General features: G+C 59.8%; 2 protein-coding genes across 5 annotated transcripts; one reads left to right on the forward strand and one right to left on the reverse strand.

Annotated features, from left to right (window-relative positions):
* The first annotated feature begins 1,963 nt into the window (after positions 1-1,963).
* Positions 1,964-11,267, forward strand: ACTN3 (actinin alpha 3). Its single transcript, XM_061203825.1, has 20 exons — positions 1,964-2,098; positions 2,277-2,396; positions 2,699-2,785; positions 2,867-2,954; positions 3,431-3,509; positions 3,598-3,679; positions 4,432-4,517; positions 4,841-4,933; positions 5,398-5,628; positions 5,754-5,901; positions 6,935-7,085; positions 7,649-7,757; positions 7,854-7,994; positions 8,254-8,436; positions 9,114-9,248; positions 9,344-9,523; positions 9,947-10,093; positions 10,189-10,254; positions 10,751-10,909; positions 10,992-11,267. Exons 1-20 carry the CDS (start codon positions 2,074-2,076, stop codon positions 11,148-11,150), a joined length of 2,469 nt encoding a protein of 822 aa, XP_061059808.1. The 5' UTR covers positions 1,964-2,073; the 3' UTR covers positions 11,151-11,267.
* Positions 11,268-11,427: 160 nt separating this feature from the next.
* CTSF (cathepsin F) lies at positions 11,428-16,508 on the reverse strand. 4 transcript variants are annotated; one of them, XM_061203828.1, is made up of 14 exons: positions 16,161-16,508; positions 15,824-15,922; positions 15,423-15,507; positions 15,270-15,331; positions 15,068-15,143; positions 14,381-14,494; positions 14,125-14,270; positions 13,940-14,036; positions 13,780-13,860; positions 12,847-12,966; positions 12,702-12,766; positions 12,372-12,475; positions 12,050-12,108; positions 11,428-11,970 (listed from the first exon to the last, which is right to left on the reverse strand). In XM_061203828.1, exons 1-13 carry the CDS (start codon positions 16,371-16,373, stop codon positions 12,063-12,065), a joined length of 1,308 nt encoding a protein of 435 aa, XP_061059811.1. In that variant the 5' UTR covers positions 16,374-16,508; the 3' UTR covers positions 11,428-11,970; positions 12,050-12,062. The 4 variants fall into 4 exon arrangements, with proteins under 4 accessions (XP_061059811.1, XP_061059810.1, XP_061059809.1 ...); XM_061203827.1 differs by lacking the exon at positions 12,372-12,475 and adding an exon at positions 12,518-12,608 and having other exon boundaries at positions 14,381-14,491; positions 16,161-16,507; XM_061203826.1 differs by lacking the exon at positions 12,372-12,475 and adding an exon at positions 12,518-12,608 and having other exon boundaries at positions 16,161-16,506.
* Positions 16,509-16,825: the final 317 nt, after the last annotated feature.

Here is a 16,825-nt window from a genome sequence, read left to right on the forward strand (position 1 = left end):
CCATGCCTGCTTCTCCTCCATGTCTTGAAGCACTCCTGCCTCCTCCCACCTGATAACCGAGTCCTCTTTATTCAACCTCATTGCAAACATTCATTCATTGTTTCTTAGGGAGGTCCTAGTATGTGCCAGGCACTGTTTTAGGTGCCAGCAATTCAGAAGGGGACAAAAGTAAAGACGCCGCCTCAGGGAGCTTATATTCTAGCAAGGACAAATGTTTGCATCTCATCCACTTGATCCTGCCCTGTCCCACTCACTGACACCCTTCCTCCCTCACCCTGGTCTCAGTCGGCACCTCCTCACTTCTCCCTTCTGCTCTGCCAAGCCATTTGTCTCCCCTCTGCAACCAGAATGAGCTTTCTAAAACACAGTGCTGCCCCTCCCCCTCCTGTGCCTGAAAGCTTCCCCTGTTGCCCTCAAGATCAAGTTCAGACTCCCTGGCTTAGCACTCAAGATCGTGCATGACCTGGCCTCTGCCGCCCCTCCGGCCTGCCTCTCACCACGTATACCCCAACACCCCCAGAGCGGTGCCCAGATAGCTGTAGCCCCACAGACCTAGTAACTGTTTCTCATCGCCAAGCACTTGCCCGTGTGGCTGCCCCTGCCTGGAATGCCCTTGCCTGCCCTTCCCTGCCTGAGTAACTCCTGCTCTTCCATCACAGTTCTGATCAATTATTAACCTTCCCCAAGAGGTCCCCCACTTGATATGAAGAACTCCTCCCCTAGTCTCCCCAATACTAGTCTCTCCCAGCACTTCTCAGACCAACAGGACTCTTTGACTGACTGTGAGTTCCTTTAGGGCAAGGGCAAATCTCATTAAAAGTCATGTTTGTCAAATGAAAGAATGCCCCTTCCTCCACCACGGAGGCCTCACCCAGCGCTGCCTTTCCTCCTGCCCTATCTCGACCCAGAGCATCTGAGACTCCAGGGTTGGAAGGAAGTCCAGAGAATCCAACTGCCCTCTCTTGTGCTCGGGGCCCCGTCAATTTAGTGCTCAGCACCCACTTACACAGCGGAGGGAAAGAATTCCAAATGATTTCCAGGGCCACCTCCCTGGAGTATCTGCTTTGCGGTGGCAGGGGGATGCTCTCAATTCCAGAATCCTGCAAGGTCAGGGGAAGAAGGACCTGAGACATCACTGAGTCTGAACCCTTAATTGTGCAAATGGAGAGACTGAGCCCAAGAGAGGTCAAGGGGCACATCCCAGGTCACAGAGAGTGAGTAGCTCAGCTGGGATTGGAGCCCAAGTATGGATTCCACCAAGGACTGCTGATGGCAGAATCCAGGGCCTCGAGGCTTGGTAGGTTGGTAGAAACTTGTGCACCAAGCTCTAGGTCACTGCCATCCCCCAAAGACACACAGCCATATACCACCCCTCCCATCTCAGACAGAGGCTGAGGCGGAAGCACACTCTGGCCGGAGAGGGAGGGCAGTCTCCTCCAGAAACGAGGTCAGGCTGGGCCTGAGTGTCCAGCTGATCCTCTACAGCCTGCAGAAAGCTCTTGCAGCCTCATGGTCTGCTTGAAAGCCAGTTCACAACAGCCTTAAGAGGTCGGTGAGGCTGAGATAATAAAAACACAGGTGCACAGTCCCTCAGAGCTATCTGTGCTTCGACCCAGAATTTTTCAGATTTGAGGCAGTATCACCCTGCACTGACCCTTGTGCCTCAGAGAGCCCCACACTTTGGAGTGTCTGCTTTACAGATTTCTAATTCCCCCTTCAGTGCTTGAGACTGGCACAAGCTGTTGTGCCGGCAGTGAGGCACCCCAAGTCCAAACTGGGACCTGAATGAGCCCCAGACCCCATTTCTCCTTTTCCAGGAGAATTAAATCTCAGAGAGGGAAAGGGGCTGGCCCCAGATGCACAGCAAGTCAGTGGCTGAGCCGGTCCTTGAATCCAGGGCCTTGGGCTCTGAGATCTGCCCTGACAGAGGAGCCAGGGCGCTGTCCTCAGCACTAGGGTCTGAGCACTGTCCTCTGCCCCCAGACCTTCACTGCCTGGTGCAACTCGCACCTGCGCAAGGCTGGCACCCAGATCGAGAACATCGAGGAGGATTTCCGCAATGGCCTCAAACTCATGTTGCTCCTGGAGGTCATTTCAGGTGAGGGGTGCAAATCAGTGCACAGGGACCCCAGGACCCAGGGGAAAACCCAGAGAGCTGGGGGAGTAGTGGCATCAGAGTGCTGGAGGGGGATTGCTGAGGGAGGGGGAAGTTTGAGGACCATGTCTTCAGCTTCCTCTCATGACCTTTGACCCTTGACCTCTCCCCTCACCCCCAGGAGAGAGGCTGTCCAGGCCAGACAAAGGCAAGATGCGCTTCCACAAGATCGCCAATGTCAACAAGGCCCTGGACTTCATTGCCAGCAAGGGGGTGAAGCTGGTGTCCATCGGTGCCGAAGGTGAGGCGGTGGCAGGAGGAGGCCTGGGCAGGGGCCGGGGGTGCGGTCCCTCATCGCAACAATGGGCATAACCGTCCGTGCCTCGCAGGAGGGACTGTCAGGAGCCAAGGTACCCAAAGTGCCAGCGCAGGACCTGGCACCCAGTAGGTGTTCAATGAATCATTTTGAAGGAAAATGATTGAGCACCTACCTACTAGGTGCCGGCCCTGGGATGGGGACAAGGGCCAGAGGGCGGAGCAGGGGGAGGGCAGCCAAGGCCTCGAGTGCCAGGCGGAGTGTGTCTCCACCCCCCCACTCTGCAGAGGTTGTCGACGGGAACCTGAAGATGACCCTGGGCATGATCTGGACCATCATCCTTCGCTTCGCCATCCAGGACATCTCCGTGGAAGGTGAGCGGCAAGGAGGCAGGTAGGGTGAGAGGGCTGGCCCAAAGCCCTCCCCAACCAACACTCACCCCCGTCCCCGCCCAGAAACCTCTGCCAAGGAGGGCTTGCTCCTGTGGTGTCAGCGGAAGACGGCGCCGTACCGCAACGTCAATGTGCAGAACTTCCACACCAGGTCCGTCTGCCCATCAGCGTGTGGGGCCTCAGCCGGGCTCTGGGCCCTGGCATAAGCCACAAGGCAGAAGAGGTCACAGCCAAGTTCCTGCAAGAGTGTCTGAAAATAGGAGGACTCGGTCAATGTTGAATTGAATCCAGGAGGGCAAGGGGGAAATTCCTGGAGGAGGGAGCACGGGAGACATCCCGGGAAGGGTGTTCCAGCCAGAGGGAACCTTGTGAGCAAAGACCTGGAGACCAAAAACATCTAGAAATTGGTGTAGCTTAAGCACAAGGATGTGAAGGAACCATGATGAGCTTGGAGGAAATGGTTCCAGGTTGGCAATCAAGGGCCTTAAATGCCAAGCCAAGGAGTTTGGACTTTACTCCATTTTACAGATGAGGCCGTCCTGATAGGGGTGCTCCTGGGACGAGGGTAGGACAGGGCCGCAGCTCGAACCCAGGCCTGACGCCCACACCCCCCTTCTCTCTGTCCAGCTGGAAGGATGGCCTGGCCCTCTGTGCTCTCATCCACCGGCACCGCCCCGACCTCATTGACTACACCAAACTGCGCAAGGTAGGCCTCTGCCACCCCCAGCCCCGACTCCCCAGTCTCTGCCCTCAGCTGACCTTTCACCTCTCCCCCCCTCCCGCACACCATCTAGGATGACCCCATCGGCAACCTGAACACTGCCTTCGAGGTGGCAGAGAAGTACCTGGACATCCCCAAGATGTTGGATGCAGAAGGTGAGAGTAAGCCTCGCCCTGGCGAGGACTCCCCTTATGCACCAGTCAGCACGGTCCTACCTCCACACCTTTGCCCCTGCTCCTCCCTCCTCCTGGAATGCTCTGCCCCTCACCCTGCTCCCTGGGCAGAATCCTCCTTGCCAACAGGCCCCCTTCTCCAGGAGCCCTTATCCGGTCCCCTGTCCCTCTCCACCCAGTGGAACCAGGCTCTGCCGCCTCTGCCTTAATGTAATGGCTCCACCTTCTACCTCATATCCCAGTTACCTGGGTCACCTGGCGGCATGACGGTCGCCCATCCTGGGAGCTGCTCTCGGGTGGGTCCTGCCTCTTGTCCCTGTGCCCATAAGGGCTTTAGTCAGTTGAACCAGCAAACATTTTCTGGGCACCTACTGTGCCTGGTACCCTGGATGTGTGTGAACTTAGGAGAAAGGCAGACAGACAGACAGACCAAGGTATGGGATGGTTAGAGACACCAGGCAGTGCGGACTGGGGCCTCATCAGGGCTACAGTGTCTGCTCACTCACCCACGCCCTCATGCTCTCCTCACCCCACAGAGGGGGAGGTTGCTAGGCCCTGGGGTGATCCGAGAGGGCTCCAGGGAAGAGCTGGGTTTGGGGCATCTGGCAGCTAGTGGCCATGACTAGATGTCTCTGCACCCTACCGTCCCGAGGGAACTCTCTGCCTGGGTGGGGACATGAGCCCACTCCCCATTCCTGGCTTCGGCCAATCGACACCTCGCTGCCATCCCGCAGACATCGTGAACACCCCAAAGCCTGATGAGAAGGCCGTCATGACCTACGTTTCCTGCTTCTACCACGCCTTCGCGGGGGCGGAGCAGGTAGGGGCTCAGCTGCTGCTGCCTGGGCTGGGCGTGTGGGCCCAGGGGCCCAAGCTTGGCAGCATCTCCACATTTGGGGGTGCCAGGCCCCACGTGGGTGGGAGTGCCACTGTCCCAGCCGCACATACTCGATCCTTGGGGGAGCTCAGGCGCAGAGGCCTCTGGCCTGGAAGCCCATCCTTACCCTACAAGATGTGCCCCCTCATCCTCTCCTCTGTTGCATGGGCCCAGGTTTGAAGGGTTTACAGAGGGAGGCTGAGTTTACAGAGGGTGTCTGTGGCAGCTTGTTCTAACGCCAGCCCTTCTGCCCACTCCCACCACAGGCAGAGACAGCCGCCAACAGGATCTGCAAGGTGCTGGCCGTGAACCAGGAGAACGAGAAGCTGATGGAGGAGTACGAGAAGCTGGCCAGTGAGGTGAGGCTGGGGCTGAGAGGACCTCCCCCTCTCCCCTACCTGTGCTCTCCCAACCCGGCCCTGCCGCTCCTCCCAACCCAGCTGAGCCCTGGCCTGGACCTGCAGAGCCTCCCTCTCCTCAGAGTAGCCGTGGCCTCTCCCAGCCTCCTCCTGCCATCTTTACCCACCCCCTGCCCCCTTGCGCCCACCCAGGCTCCTGTCATCCACTCATCATCCATCCAGTTACTCGTTCATTTCTCCATTCACTCATCTTTAGGCAGTCTCCTGGCCCTTTGTGCTTTGCCGACCTACACCGGTCCCTGGACTCAGAAGTTAACCATCCTGCTCCTGCCCTGACGAGCGGGGACCCCCACCCTGCTGGAGGCCCGGCCTTCTGGCCACAGCTTGGGTGTGGGTGGAGAGGGGTGGGCGAGGTGAGCAGGCCCACTCAGCGCTCTCTGCTCTGCCCCTGCCTGGCCCCGCAGCTGCTGGAATGGATCCGCCGCACCGTGCCGTGGCTGGAGAACCGCATCGGCGAGCCCAGCATGAACGCCATGCAGCACAGGCTGGAGGACTTCCGGGACTACCGGCGCCTGCACAAGCCGCCCCGCGTGCAGGAGAAGTGCCAGCTGGAGATCAACTTCAACACATTGCAAACCAAGCTGCGGCTGAGCCAACGGCCCGCCTTCATGCCATCTGAGGGCAAGCTGGTCTCGGTGAGCCAGGCCAGGGGAGGTGGTGACCCCAGCCCTGCCCACATGCTCCGGGTGACCTTGGACTCTCTGTCCCCATCTGTACAATGGGTGAACTGTGATGGCGGGCACCTCTGCCTGCCCCACAGGACATCGCCAACGCATGGGGGGCGCTGCAGCAAGCGGAGAAGGGCTATGAGGACTGGCTGCTCTCGGAGATCCGGCACCTGCAGCGGCTGCAGCACCTGGCAGAGAAGTTCCAGCAGAAGGCCTCCCTGCACGAAGCCTGGACCCAGAGTAGGTACCTCTGGGGCCTGATTCTGTCCTGGGGTGGAGACTGGTCGGGGGTAGGTGTTCTGCAAGGAAGCTGGAGATCTGTTTTCTAGTCCCACCCTGACTTGCTGTGCAGTCAAGTCACTGCCCCTTTTGGGACCACAGTTTCTTTATCTGTAAACTCAGGCCCCTTTCTCCTGGCTCTGGTCTTCTGTAGGTCTGCTCTGATTAATTTGTCATTTAGCACTTTATTTGTGTATGTGGCAGGTGTCCAAAGGTGAGTCCCCACACTAACATCATTTACATTATACCCAAAGTATACTGATGCCAAAATAGTGCATGAATCAAATATATCACTGGGTGAAAACATTCGCTCTGTATTCTATCAAGGATTTTAATCCTATAACTGAATGAGTCCTGCTTAAAAAAATAATGAACGCTAATAATGGATTATGGACATATTGAATAGCAGTGGTTTGACAGAATAATTCCTTACATATACGGCCACTTATGTGATCCTGACAGGTCTTTGAACCTCTAAACCTCAGTTACCTTCTCTGCAAAATGCAGAGGCACTCAATAAATGGTTGCTGCTGCAATTACTGTGACTGTGGTCTTATTTGCATAATTATGGTAACTGTCATTCTCAAAGCACTTTTACATTCATTATTCATTCATCCAACAAATATTCATAAAGGGTCTACCAAGTGCCAGGCACTGGGTAAGCAAAGGAAAATGGATCAAGGGCTCACTGGGTTCACAGAGTCATGGGAAAGCACTTTGCGATCGAATAATACCAAAAGTGTACCAAGGGCCACCCCAAATCGTGCAGGGTCAAGGGACCCTGACATCACTCACGGGCCATGCCCTGGAACAGGAGCTTCACTTAACTTTATCACACTAGTGTCTCAGAGCAAACCCCGAGGGTAGGCTGGGCAGGTGTGGTCACCTGCATTTCACAGATGAGGACCCTCCATGGTCACACAGCCCGGCTTGGACCCCCTGCTCCCGTCGCGGCTGCTGCTCGGTGACCTGAGCCGGGCCTCTCTCCGAGCAGGCAAGGAGGAGATGCTGAGCCAGCGGGACTACGCGTCGGCTTCGCTGCAGGAGGTGCGGGCGCTGCTGCGGCACCACGAGGCCTCTGAGAGCGACCTGGCGGCGCAGCAGGACCGCGTGGAGCATGTCGCTGCGCTGGCCCAGGAGCTCAAGTAGGCGCGGATTGCCGCCGGGCAGCCCAGGGTGACCACGCCCCTACCTGGCTCCACCCCTTCTCCCTGCTCCCATAGCCCTCCAGACCTTTTGCTTTCCCTGGTTTGGTAACCCTGCCTTGGTACTCATGTCCTTCCCCGTCACCACTTACTCTGCCCTCCTCCTGTAACCCTCTCCCCATCTCCAGACCCCGCTCTGCTACCCACATTCTTCCCACACTGGCGCTCGACCTGCCCCCAAACCTGGCAGCTCCCTTCAGCTTCAGGCAGGCCCAATCCTCACCAGCAGCCTGGGCCTTGTGCCACCTCTTGGAAACCGGCCCCCGAAACTCCAGGTCCTGCCCCTCCACCCAAGCTCCTCCAGGGACTGGAGCTGAGGACCCCCTTCTCCCAGGAATGCGCTGCGAAGCCCCTGCTCTAGGAAAGCCCCGCTTCGCCCCCACCTCTCCTGGCTCCCTTATGCCTTCACCACCACTGTGCCCAGGTTCCAGCCCCTGGAGGGCAGTCAGGAAGAAATCTGGGCTGGAGTCTGGCCCCAAAGTTGCCCCCCTTCCCGCCCCCAGTGATCTAGACTACCACGAGGTGGCCTCGGTGAACAGCCGCTGCCAGGCCATCTGCGACCAGTGGGACAACCTGGGCACGTTGACCCAGAAGAGGCGGGATGCGCTAGAGGTGAGGTTGGGGGCCAGGGAGGTGGAGGCTGGACACTGGAGGAGGTGAGAGGGCCTGCTGGGCAGGCTGCTGACTGGCCGTCCCTGTGGCCCCTAGCGGATGGAGAAGCTCCTAGAGACCATCGACCAGCTGCAGCTGGAGTTTGCCCGGCGGGTAGCGCCCTTCAACAACTGGCTGGACGGCGCCGTGGAGGACCTGCAGGACGTGTGGCTGGTGCACTCGGTGGAGGAGACCCAGGTGGGCACAGGGGTTCCAGGTGTGGGGCGGTGGGATGGGATGACAGGGAAGCGGCCTGTTTCTGTCAGCCACCCCTTTGGGCTCCTGGGGAATGGGGGGCCAGAGAAAAACCCCAGTTCCCGAGTGCTGGGAGACGGAAGGCCTGGGTTCTCCTGCCACTGCTGCCTTGGCCCCACTGGATGGCCCGGAGCACGCTGCTGCCCTTTGTTGCTGAGGGAAGTAGGGGCGCTGGTTGATGCTTCCTGCCTGCCCTCCCCAGAGCCTGGTGACAGCACACGAGCAGTTCAAGGCAACATTGCCCGAGGCCGACCGAGAGAGGGGAGCCATCCTGAACATCCAGGGTGAGATCCAGAAGATCTGCCAAACATACGGGCTGCGGCCCAGCTCCACCAACCCGTACATCGCCCTCAGCCCGCAGGACATCAACACCAAGTGGGACACGGTCAGTGCCACCTGTGGCCTTTCCCTGCCTCCCCCCGCTCAGATGCATTCTAACCACCCTGATCTGTAGAATGGCCGTAACAGCAGCATTTTCCTGTGAGGCGTTATTTTTTCTTTCCATTTTTTTGGCTGCGTTGGGTCTTCGTTGCTGCGCGCGGGCTTTCTCTAGTTGCGGCGAGTGGGGACTGCTCTTCATTGTGGTGCGCGGGCGTCTCATTGAGGCGGCTTCTCTTGTTGCGGAGCACGGGCTCTAGGCACGCGGGCTGCAGTAGTTGTGGCTCGCGGGCTCTAGAGCGCAGGCTCAGCGGTGGCGCACATGGGCTTAGTTGCTCCGCGGCATGTGTGATCTTCCCGGACCAGGGCTCGAACCCGTGTCCCTTGCATCGGCAGGCGGATTCTTAACCACTGCGCCACCAGGGAAGCCCCTGTCAGGCCTGACTGAAGCAGAATTAGACCTGGTGTGTGGACATCCTTTATAAAACAATCTAAGTTCATTAAGAATGATGTCATGGGCCCCATTTTGCAGACGAGGAAACGAGCCTAGAGAGGCTGAGTGCTCAGAGCTTGCCCCCCACAGAGCCCTGAGGCCTTGGTTCAGAGCGGCAGGAGCAGTGTGAGGGGCTGGAGCCCGTCTCCCACTCCCAGAGCTGCCCCTGGCACAACCAGCCTCCCTCCCAGGTCCTAAAGCTGGTACCCAGCCGTGACCAGACGCTGCACGAGGAGCTGACAAGGCAACAGGTGAACGAGAGGCTCCGGCGGCAGTTTGCAGCCCAGGCCAATGCCGTCGCGCCCTGGATCCAGGGGAAGGTGGAGGTAAGGCTGGGATCATGAAGCCAGCCCGGGAGAGTAGGGCCAGGGCTGGGCCACCGGGAGCTGGGAGCCCTCATTCTGCCCGGCTCCCCCTGCAGGAAGTGGGGCGCCTGGCAGCGGGAATGGCCGGCTCTCTGGAGGAGCAGATGGCGGGGCTGCGGCAGCAGGAGCAGAACATCATCAACTACAAGAGCAACATCGACCGGCTGGAGGGTGACCACCAGCTGCTGCAGGAGGGCCCGGTGTTCGACAATAAGCACACCGTCTACAGCATGGAGGTGGGATCACACCCGCTCAGGACAGAGGGGAGGCGGCACTGGCTGGGGAAGCCTGGGGCGGCCACAACTGGACACAGCACATCTGCCCCAGGGGTTCCCCAGTTCAGCGTGGCCAGGTCCCCCAATGTACTTGTGGGGATACTGAGACCCAGCGAGTGAAAGTGACCTGGCCAGTCACAGAGCAGTCTAAACCCAGGCCTGGATTGGCCATGGCTGGTTGATCAATACGTAATACATAATAAATCATCAAACTTTAAGGCAGGAAGGGCCACTGGACGTCACTCTGTGGAAACTCCAGATGGGGACAGAGGCCCAGCAAGGGGGAGGACTTGCCCAGGGTCATACAGTGAATTGGGGGTGGAGCCAGACCTAGTGGCCAGGCACTGGCCACCCACTGACCCAGCCTGTTTTCTGCTTTCCCAGCACATCCGTGTGGGCTGGGAGCAGCTGCTCACCTCCATTGCCCGCACCATCAACGAGGTGGAGAACCAGATACTGACCCGAGACGCCAAGGGCCTGAGCCAGGAGCAGCTCAACGAGTTCCGGGCATCCTTCAACCACTTTGACCGGGTCAGCAGGGGCTTAGCCCTGTGCGGTGGTGGACTTAGGGGCAGCGGGGGGGCGGGTGTTGGGGACTGAGCCTGACATCTGCTCCCTCACTACAGAAGCAGAATGGCATGATGGAGCCCGACGACTTCCGGGCCTGCCTCATCTCCATGGGCTACGACCTGGTGAGTGTCCCCCAGCCACATCTCAGCCATCCCACCTGTGCCCGTGTCCCTTCCACCTCACACACGACCTCATTTCCTCCTCACCCACCCGCTGGGGCTGGGGAGAATTACCCCATTTCACACAGGGGCTACCAAAGGCTCAGAGAGGTAAATTAACTTGCCCAAAGACACTAGATTTGGACCTTGTTCTGTGTGACTCCAAAGCCTGAGCTTGCAACGTTTCCACATCACAGAAACAGCACTACAGAGAGGCCCAGGAAAACGTCAGGACCGACGGGCAGCAGGGGGCACTGCCGTGGGCAGGAAGCACTGCCACGGGCAGGAAGCAGAGCACAGCCTAGCAGAAAGGATTTCCCAGACCTAGAGCTAAGGCTGCAGCGGACGGTCTATGGAGAAAGGGGGGACCTTGTCACTGGAGCTGTCAGGCCAGGGGGACACCAGGAGCCCTCCTGGCTTAAGCACCCCCGGGCACGGTGCCCGGCCTCTAACCCTGCAGGGGGAAGTGGAGTTTGCTCGAATCATGACCATGGTGGACCCCAACGCAGCCGGGGTCGTGATCTTCCAGGCCTTCATCGACTTCATGACCCGAGAGACAGCCGAGACCGACACGGCTGAGCAGGTTGTGGCCTCGTTCAAGATCCTGGCGGGAGACAAGGTGAGTCCCTGGCGGTGCAGGGGGCTGGCGGGCGGGGGCAGGGAACAGGACCTGTGGGCCCTCAATCCCTCTTCCTCCCCAGAACTACATCACGCCTGAGGAGCTGCGGCGGGAACTCCCAGCTGAGCAGGCCGAGTACTGCATCCGCCGCATGGCGCCCTACAAGGGGGCCGGGGCTCCAGCTGGAGCCCTGGACTACGTGGCCTTCTCCAGTGCCCTCTACGGGGAGAGCGACCTCTGACCTCGACCCCTGAGGTTCTCTATGCAAGTCCGGAGAGAGGGTGCTTCCTCTGGCTGATCCCATCCATCCCTCGGAGCAAGGGCCCTAGAGAATGACCGGCCAAGTGTTTCTCAATAAAAAGCCACAGTGGGCCTCTCTCCATCTCCTTTTGCTTCCTGAAGCAGAAGCTGGGCCCTCAGGCTTCTGGGCAGGACCAGTTGCCTGACCTTGACCCTCCTCCAGGGGTCCCCACCACCCCTCCTTGCCCTCAGGGTCCGACATTCACACCACACTGGGGTCCAGGACACCTCTTTATTGTGTTAGAAAAGGTTGGTTACAACAGTTTCTCTAGACATGGAAGGCAACACTGTCCCCAGATCCAGGGGGGACCAGAAAATTTATAGCATCAGAGGAAAGCCGGGGCAGGAAGCCAGAGCCTACAGAGGACAAAGCTGGCTTTAAGACCAGAATATTTTCTTCCCCCTGCTCCTTACCCGAGCCCAGGGTTCTTGCCCCAGCTTTGGCTGCCAAGACATCATCCTTCACCCCAAGATCCTCCTAGCTACCACAATTCAACAAAGGTGCAGTTGGGGAACTTCAGGGTGGGAGTAGGGGCTGTGCCCCTAGCCCAGTGGCCTTTGCTCACCCTGAGGTACCTGGTGCCCATCCCTCAGCCAGCTGTGCCTCCTGGGGAGGGGCCTGGTCATGCAGGTCAGGCAGGGGAAGGGGCTGCTCCGGCCAGCACCAGGCCCTGAGCTGGTGCGCCTCAGTCCACCACTGCTGAGCTGGCCATGATGTTCACACCACAGGCCCCGGAGCCACGGTGCAAGTAGTAGTAACCCTGGGAGAGAGGGGGCGTGGGTGAGGGCACTGGGGCAGGATGGGGGCTGGAGGGCTGGGGCCAAGCAGGCGACACTCACCTCCTCGCCCCAGTCAGTGCCCCAGCTGTTCTTGATGGCCCAGAAGGGTGTGGCAGAGCCTGGGAGCAGTGCGGAGAGCAGGGAGTCAGGGCCCCAAGCACTTTGCACTCTTCAAACATCTGCTGTGGGCCTACTGTGTGACAGGTACTAGGAAAAGAGCGGAAAGCAAGACAGGCCCACCTACCACGCTCCTGGAGACCTGGTACGGCTCTGGGGTTTGGGGAGGACACCCCCACCCGCCTCTAGCAGGGTATCCATTCATAACACCTCAACCTCCCAGCGCCTTGGCTTTCCCATTCATAGAGAGGATGGATGATCCTGCCTGGCCCATAGCCCGAGGCAGAGGTAAGGACAAGGTTCCTCGGCGTTCCCCTGATGCCCCCTCCAGAGGTCCTGAGATGCTGTGGTCCAGCCTCTGCCTGTGACCTGGGGTGGATGGATGGGCAGAGCAGGGTTAGCGGAACTCACGGTTGCCGTAGCCCACGAGCAGCACAGCGTGGTCGATGAGCCAGGGGCTGCAGAGGGGCCGCAGTGGGTGGGAGATCCCGTGGCGGTAGAACTGAGGGGGAGAATACGAGTAGGGGGCCAGTTCTGAGAAGTGGGGGAGGAGTCAGCAAGAACCGGAGCAGGAGCGATGAGGCTGGGGTCCTACCTGCATGCCAAAGGCGTTGATGGCGACGGAGATGGGGCCCTTCTTGGCCAGCCAGGCCGCCAGCTCTAAGACAGAGCAGGGGCAGTGTCAGGGGCACCCAGGCCCCAGCCCCACCTGGCCTGTCCTCACCCCCTCCCTCACTCACTTTGCTCATTCTGGCTCAGCTCCACTGAGTCGTTGATGTAGACCTTGGCCTTCACTGCAGAGAAGCTGCAGGTCTGCAAGTGGCCGCGGTAGCTGTAGTCGTCCTCTGTCTCCAGCCCTCCTGGGGAATGGCGGGGGGCAGATCGGGGGTTGGAGAAAATGTGGGCCCCAGTTCACAATACTCATCTGCTCCCAGCCAGGGGCTGTGCTAAGCCCCTCCTACACAAGGCCTCACGTTCTCTATCCACTCCCAGCTACGGGCCATCCTCTCTGAGGGAGGCCTCATTCTAGAGGTGACACAACTGAGGCCCAGAGGGATGGGAGAGCCACCAGTGAGAAATGTGGCAGAGATGGAATCCAGCTCCCAGCTTCTGACTCCTCACTCATCCCAGCATTCCTGGGACTCCTGACCTTGGCTTGCTCAGGGCTTGCGGCCCTGACAGTTTGCTCCCAATCTGGCCCAGACCCCTGCCAGATTCCCTCACCAATCTTGGTACAGCCACCTCAATCCCTCAGCCCTCATTTTCCGGCCACTGCGACCCACTGCTCAACTGAATCGCCAGTTTAGGACAATGCCTCCTCTCAGGGGTGAAGTGTGCTGCTCCCTGCTTTAGCAGCACTACAGAAATACAGACCGCCAAGCAGTGAAAACACCGAGACCCCCTGCTGTGCACCAGGGGCTTTACAGACATTTCCTCACTTGACACTTAAGACGATCCTACAAAGTGGGCATGAGGAGCCCCATTTCCCAGGTGAGACAACTGAGGCTCTGAGAGAGCTGACCTGCCCAAGGTCTTCAGCCGGTAAGGGTCAGCATTAAGACTTGAACCCAGTTCACGTGACTGCCACGCTCCTGTCTCTCCCCTCCCAAAGTGACTTCCTGTGGAGGGAGCTGGGGCTCCCGCTGCCCCTCCTGAAGCCCATGACTGCGTACCCAGAGTCCTTATGGCCGAGTAGGCGCTGGAGGGCAAGCCGCCCAGGCAGGCCTTGTCCACCTTGTCACAGTCCAAGAGCTCTAGGAGACACAAGGCTGGTCCCGAGGAGCCCTCCGGAGGGGCTGGCTGGGGACGGGGTGGGCAGAGCGGGATGCTCACCCTGCTCAGAGAGGGAGAGCAGGGCCCCCCGTTTCAGGAACCACTGGCCCTCCACGTTGCCTGTGACTGAGAAGGCCCAGCAGGAGCCGCACATGCCCTGCAAGAGACAGGGAGAGTCAGGGCTGGGTCCCTTCCAAACGCCAGTGCAGTCCTCATGTCCCACCCTCACCTCTTGGGGATCCAACCTGGTCCTTGACTTTGGTGACAGCCCCCTTACTCCTCCAGTCCCACTCAGGTGGAGGAAGGTCAGGGATGGACTGGGCCAGGCGCATCTTCTTGCCAGGCTCCTCTTTTAGGAGGGGATTCAGGTAGATGGTGCGGAACTCCTCCTCTGTGGGCAGGGGATGGGAAAAGAGTATTCTAAGCCAGTCCTGACCAGGGGCCTTGGGAGCAGGCCCTGTCTCTTCCAGGTACCATGACGGCTCTGGCCACCACCCCTACCTGTAAGGTCACTGAACTTGGTGACCCCATACCGAGCTGTGCCACGGTCCAGGGCCTGGATCTTCTGCGCTCGCACCATGTTATTGGCAAAGACGGACATGCGCCACCTGGCTTCTGAGGAACAAGGAGTAGAAGAGAGGCTTGGGCCCCAGGCAGATCATAAAAGGAGAGGTGCTTGGGGATAAGAGACAGAGGTTTCCCTGGGGAATGGGAAACTCTGGATCAGGCCTGAAGCTTATTTCAAGAAGGGCAGAACCCTGGGGTGGGTGAGGGTAGGGGGCCAGACCTGCAAGTGATAATAATGGGGCCAAACTGGGGTGATGACTTCCCAGGTATGAAGGCAGAACCGAAATGGGCTCCAGAGGACATCCTGAGACAGGAGGTTGTGGGAAAAGGCCACCATGCTAGGGGTCCTCCAGCAGAGAAAATCTGGCCTTTGCCCCATCCCACTCTACCCAGGATGATGGAGACCTATGGTTTCTGACTAGGAAAATCAGATGGGAGAAGGGGCCAGGTACCTGAGATGGCTGCCAAGTCCTGGGAGGCTGAGCAAGAAGTTGGGGATTTAGGGGCCCTTGAAAGGAGGCACTGCCCCTTGTGCCCTTCCCCTCTCCCACACCAAGGTGCCAAGTTGGGGGGAAGGTCCTGATCTGATCGGGACAGGTACAGCCAAGGCTAGGTCCTCACCCTCCTTCGTATCATATGTCCGGTTATAGGTGGTGACAAAGTCCTTGAAGATTGAAGCCATCTTCACAGAAAAGTCCTGGAAAGGCAGAGAGGTCTTTACAAGGCGTCCTTCTCAGAATGACCCGGGAGCCCCAGGCCAGGGTGAGGGGAAGAGAGAGAATATAAGGCAGCAGCCAGTTCCCCAGACAAACAGGTTCCTCACCTGGGACAGGGGATCCTTGTTCAACAGTGGAAGGAATGAACTGAAAGTCTCACTTTTGTCATCTGGAGAGAGTTGGAACAGAGAAGCATCAGGACTGACCCCTGAGCGAAGTCTGACCTGAGCTATCCCAGCATCCCTGGGCTAACCCAGCACCTGTAATCTTGGTATCCACTGGGCCACAGTCCCGCCTCAGCAGCATGTGTTTCCCCAGCTCATTCAGGACTTCAAAGCTGCAAAGCTGGAGGAAGAGGAGGAAGCCCGTCGGGGGGCTGGGACAGGAGCAAGGCCTTGGCAAGATGGAGCCGGAGGGTCCCCCAATGAGGACCACCTCCAAGGCAACCATCCCCATAGGGGAGAGCAAGGCACAGTACGGGAGTGAGCACCCAGACACCCTCCCTTTTACAGCATCTTGGTCTCTGGCCTTCCAGGCCTGGGGAGTGACTCACGGTGGGGTAGCTGCGGCCTCAGATTCCTCCCTCTAGACTTGACCGATCATCCCAACTACTGCCAGATTCAGTCTGGGGGCAGGGTATCGCAGGAACCCCATAACTCACCAGGGTTTTCTTGGACACAGGGAGCTGGCACACCGTGGGGTCGTTGCAGGGCGGCTCCACCAGGGTCGCCTTCAGGGAGTACAGCGACCCCCGGCCCGCCTGGATGGGGGGGGGAGGGGGGCGCCGTGAGGCGGGCACAGCCACTCCCTCCTCAGTCCGGCCTTCGTGGGGCTCACAGCCCCACCGTGCCGTTCCCCTTCCCAATCCCTAGAGGTCCAACGCCCCAGCCCCAAGTCTACCTCAAAGCTCCCAGCCCTCGGATGAGAGCCCCGCTCACCCCGCACCGGCCCCCCACCCGCCGCCGCCGCCGCCGCCGCCGCCCCCAGCGCGTCCTCACCCGGCGGACGCGACCGCGCACGACCCTCAGCGCGGCCCGCGTCCTGGCAGCCCGGCCGCGGTTGTACATCTCTAGGGCGAAGCGGGCGGGCTCCAGCAGCTCCGGGGACGCCAGCTCCCAGGCCTGCGCACCGGCCGCTCGGGGCTCGTTGGGGGCCGGAGCGGCGCCCGGGAGCAGCCCCAAAAGCAACAGCAGCTGCAGCCAGGGCGCCATGGCGAGGGCGAAGCCGGCGTCCCGTTCTCACGCTCTGACAGACGCGCGGCCCAACCAACCGGGCGGAGCAGCCCGCGGCCAGAGGGATCGGGGGTGTCGCGGGGAGCCCTGGGGGGCCCTCCGTCCCTCCCTCCGTCCCTCCCTCCGTCCCTCCCTCCGTCCCTCCCTCCGTCCCTCCCTCCGTCCCTCCCTCCGTCCCTCCCTCAGCTCCAGGGCGGCGGGGTGCCGGCCAATGGGCGCCGGCTGGGGGCGCCTGCGCGCTCGCTTATTCACGTGAGGCTCATGGGGCGCGCTGGCTGTGCAGGCAGCCTGGCGTCAGTCCCGCGCTGAGTAACGCGTCCTTGCACCAGCCGGGTCTGGGGAGGGGTGGCCCCGGGGTGGCCCCAGCCGCAGCCTTGAAGTAATCTTACGTCTTGGAGCTGATGTTTGTGTGGCAGGGAAGAGCCAGTTCT

The sequence above is a fragment of the Eubalaena glacialis genome, chromosome 10, assembly GCF_028564815.1.
Source record: "Eubalaena glacialis isolate mEubGla1 chromosome 10, mEubGla1.1.hap2.+ XY, whole genome shotgun sequence".
Taxonomy (NCBI): domain Eukaryota; kingdom Metazoa; phylum Chordata; class Mammalia; order Artiodactyla; family Balaenidae; genus Eubalaena; species Eubalaena glacialis.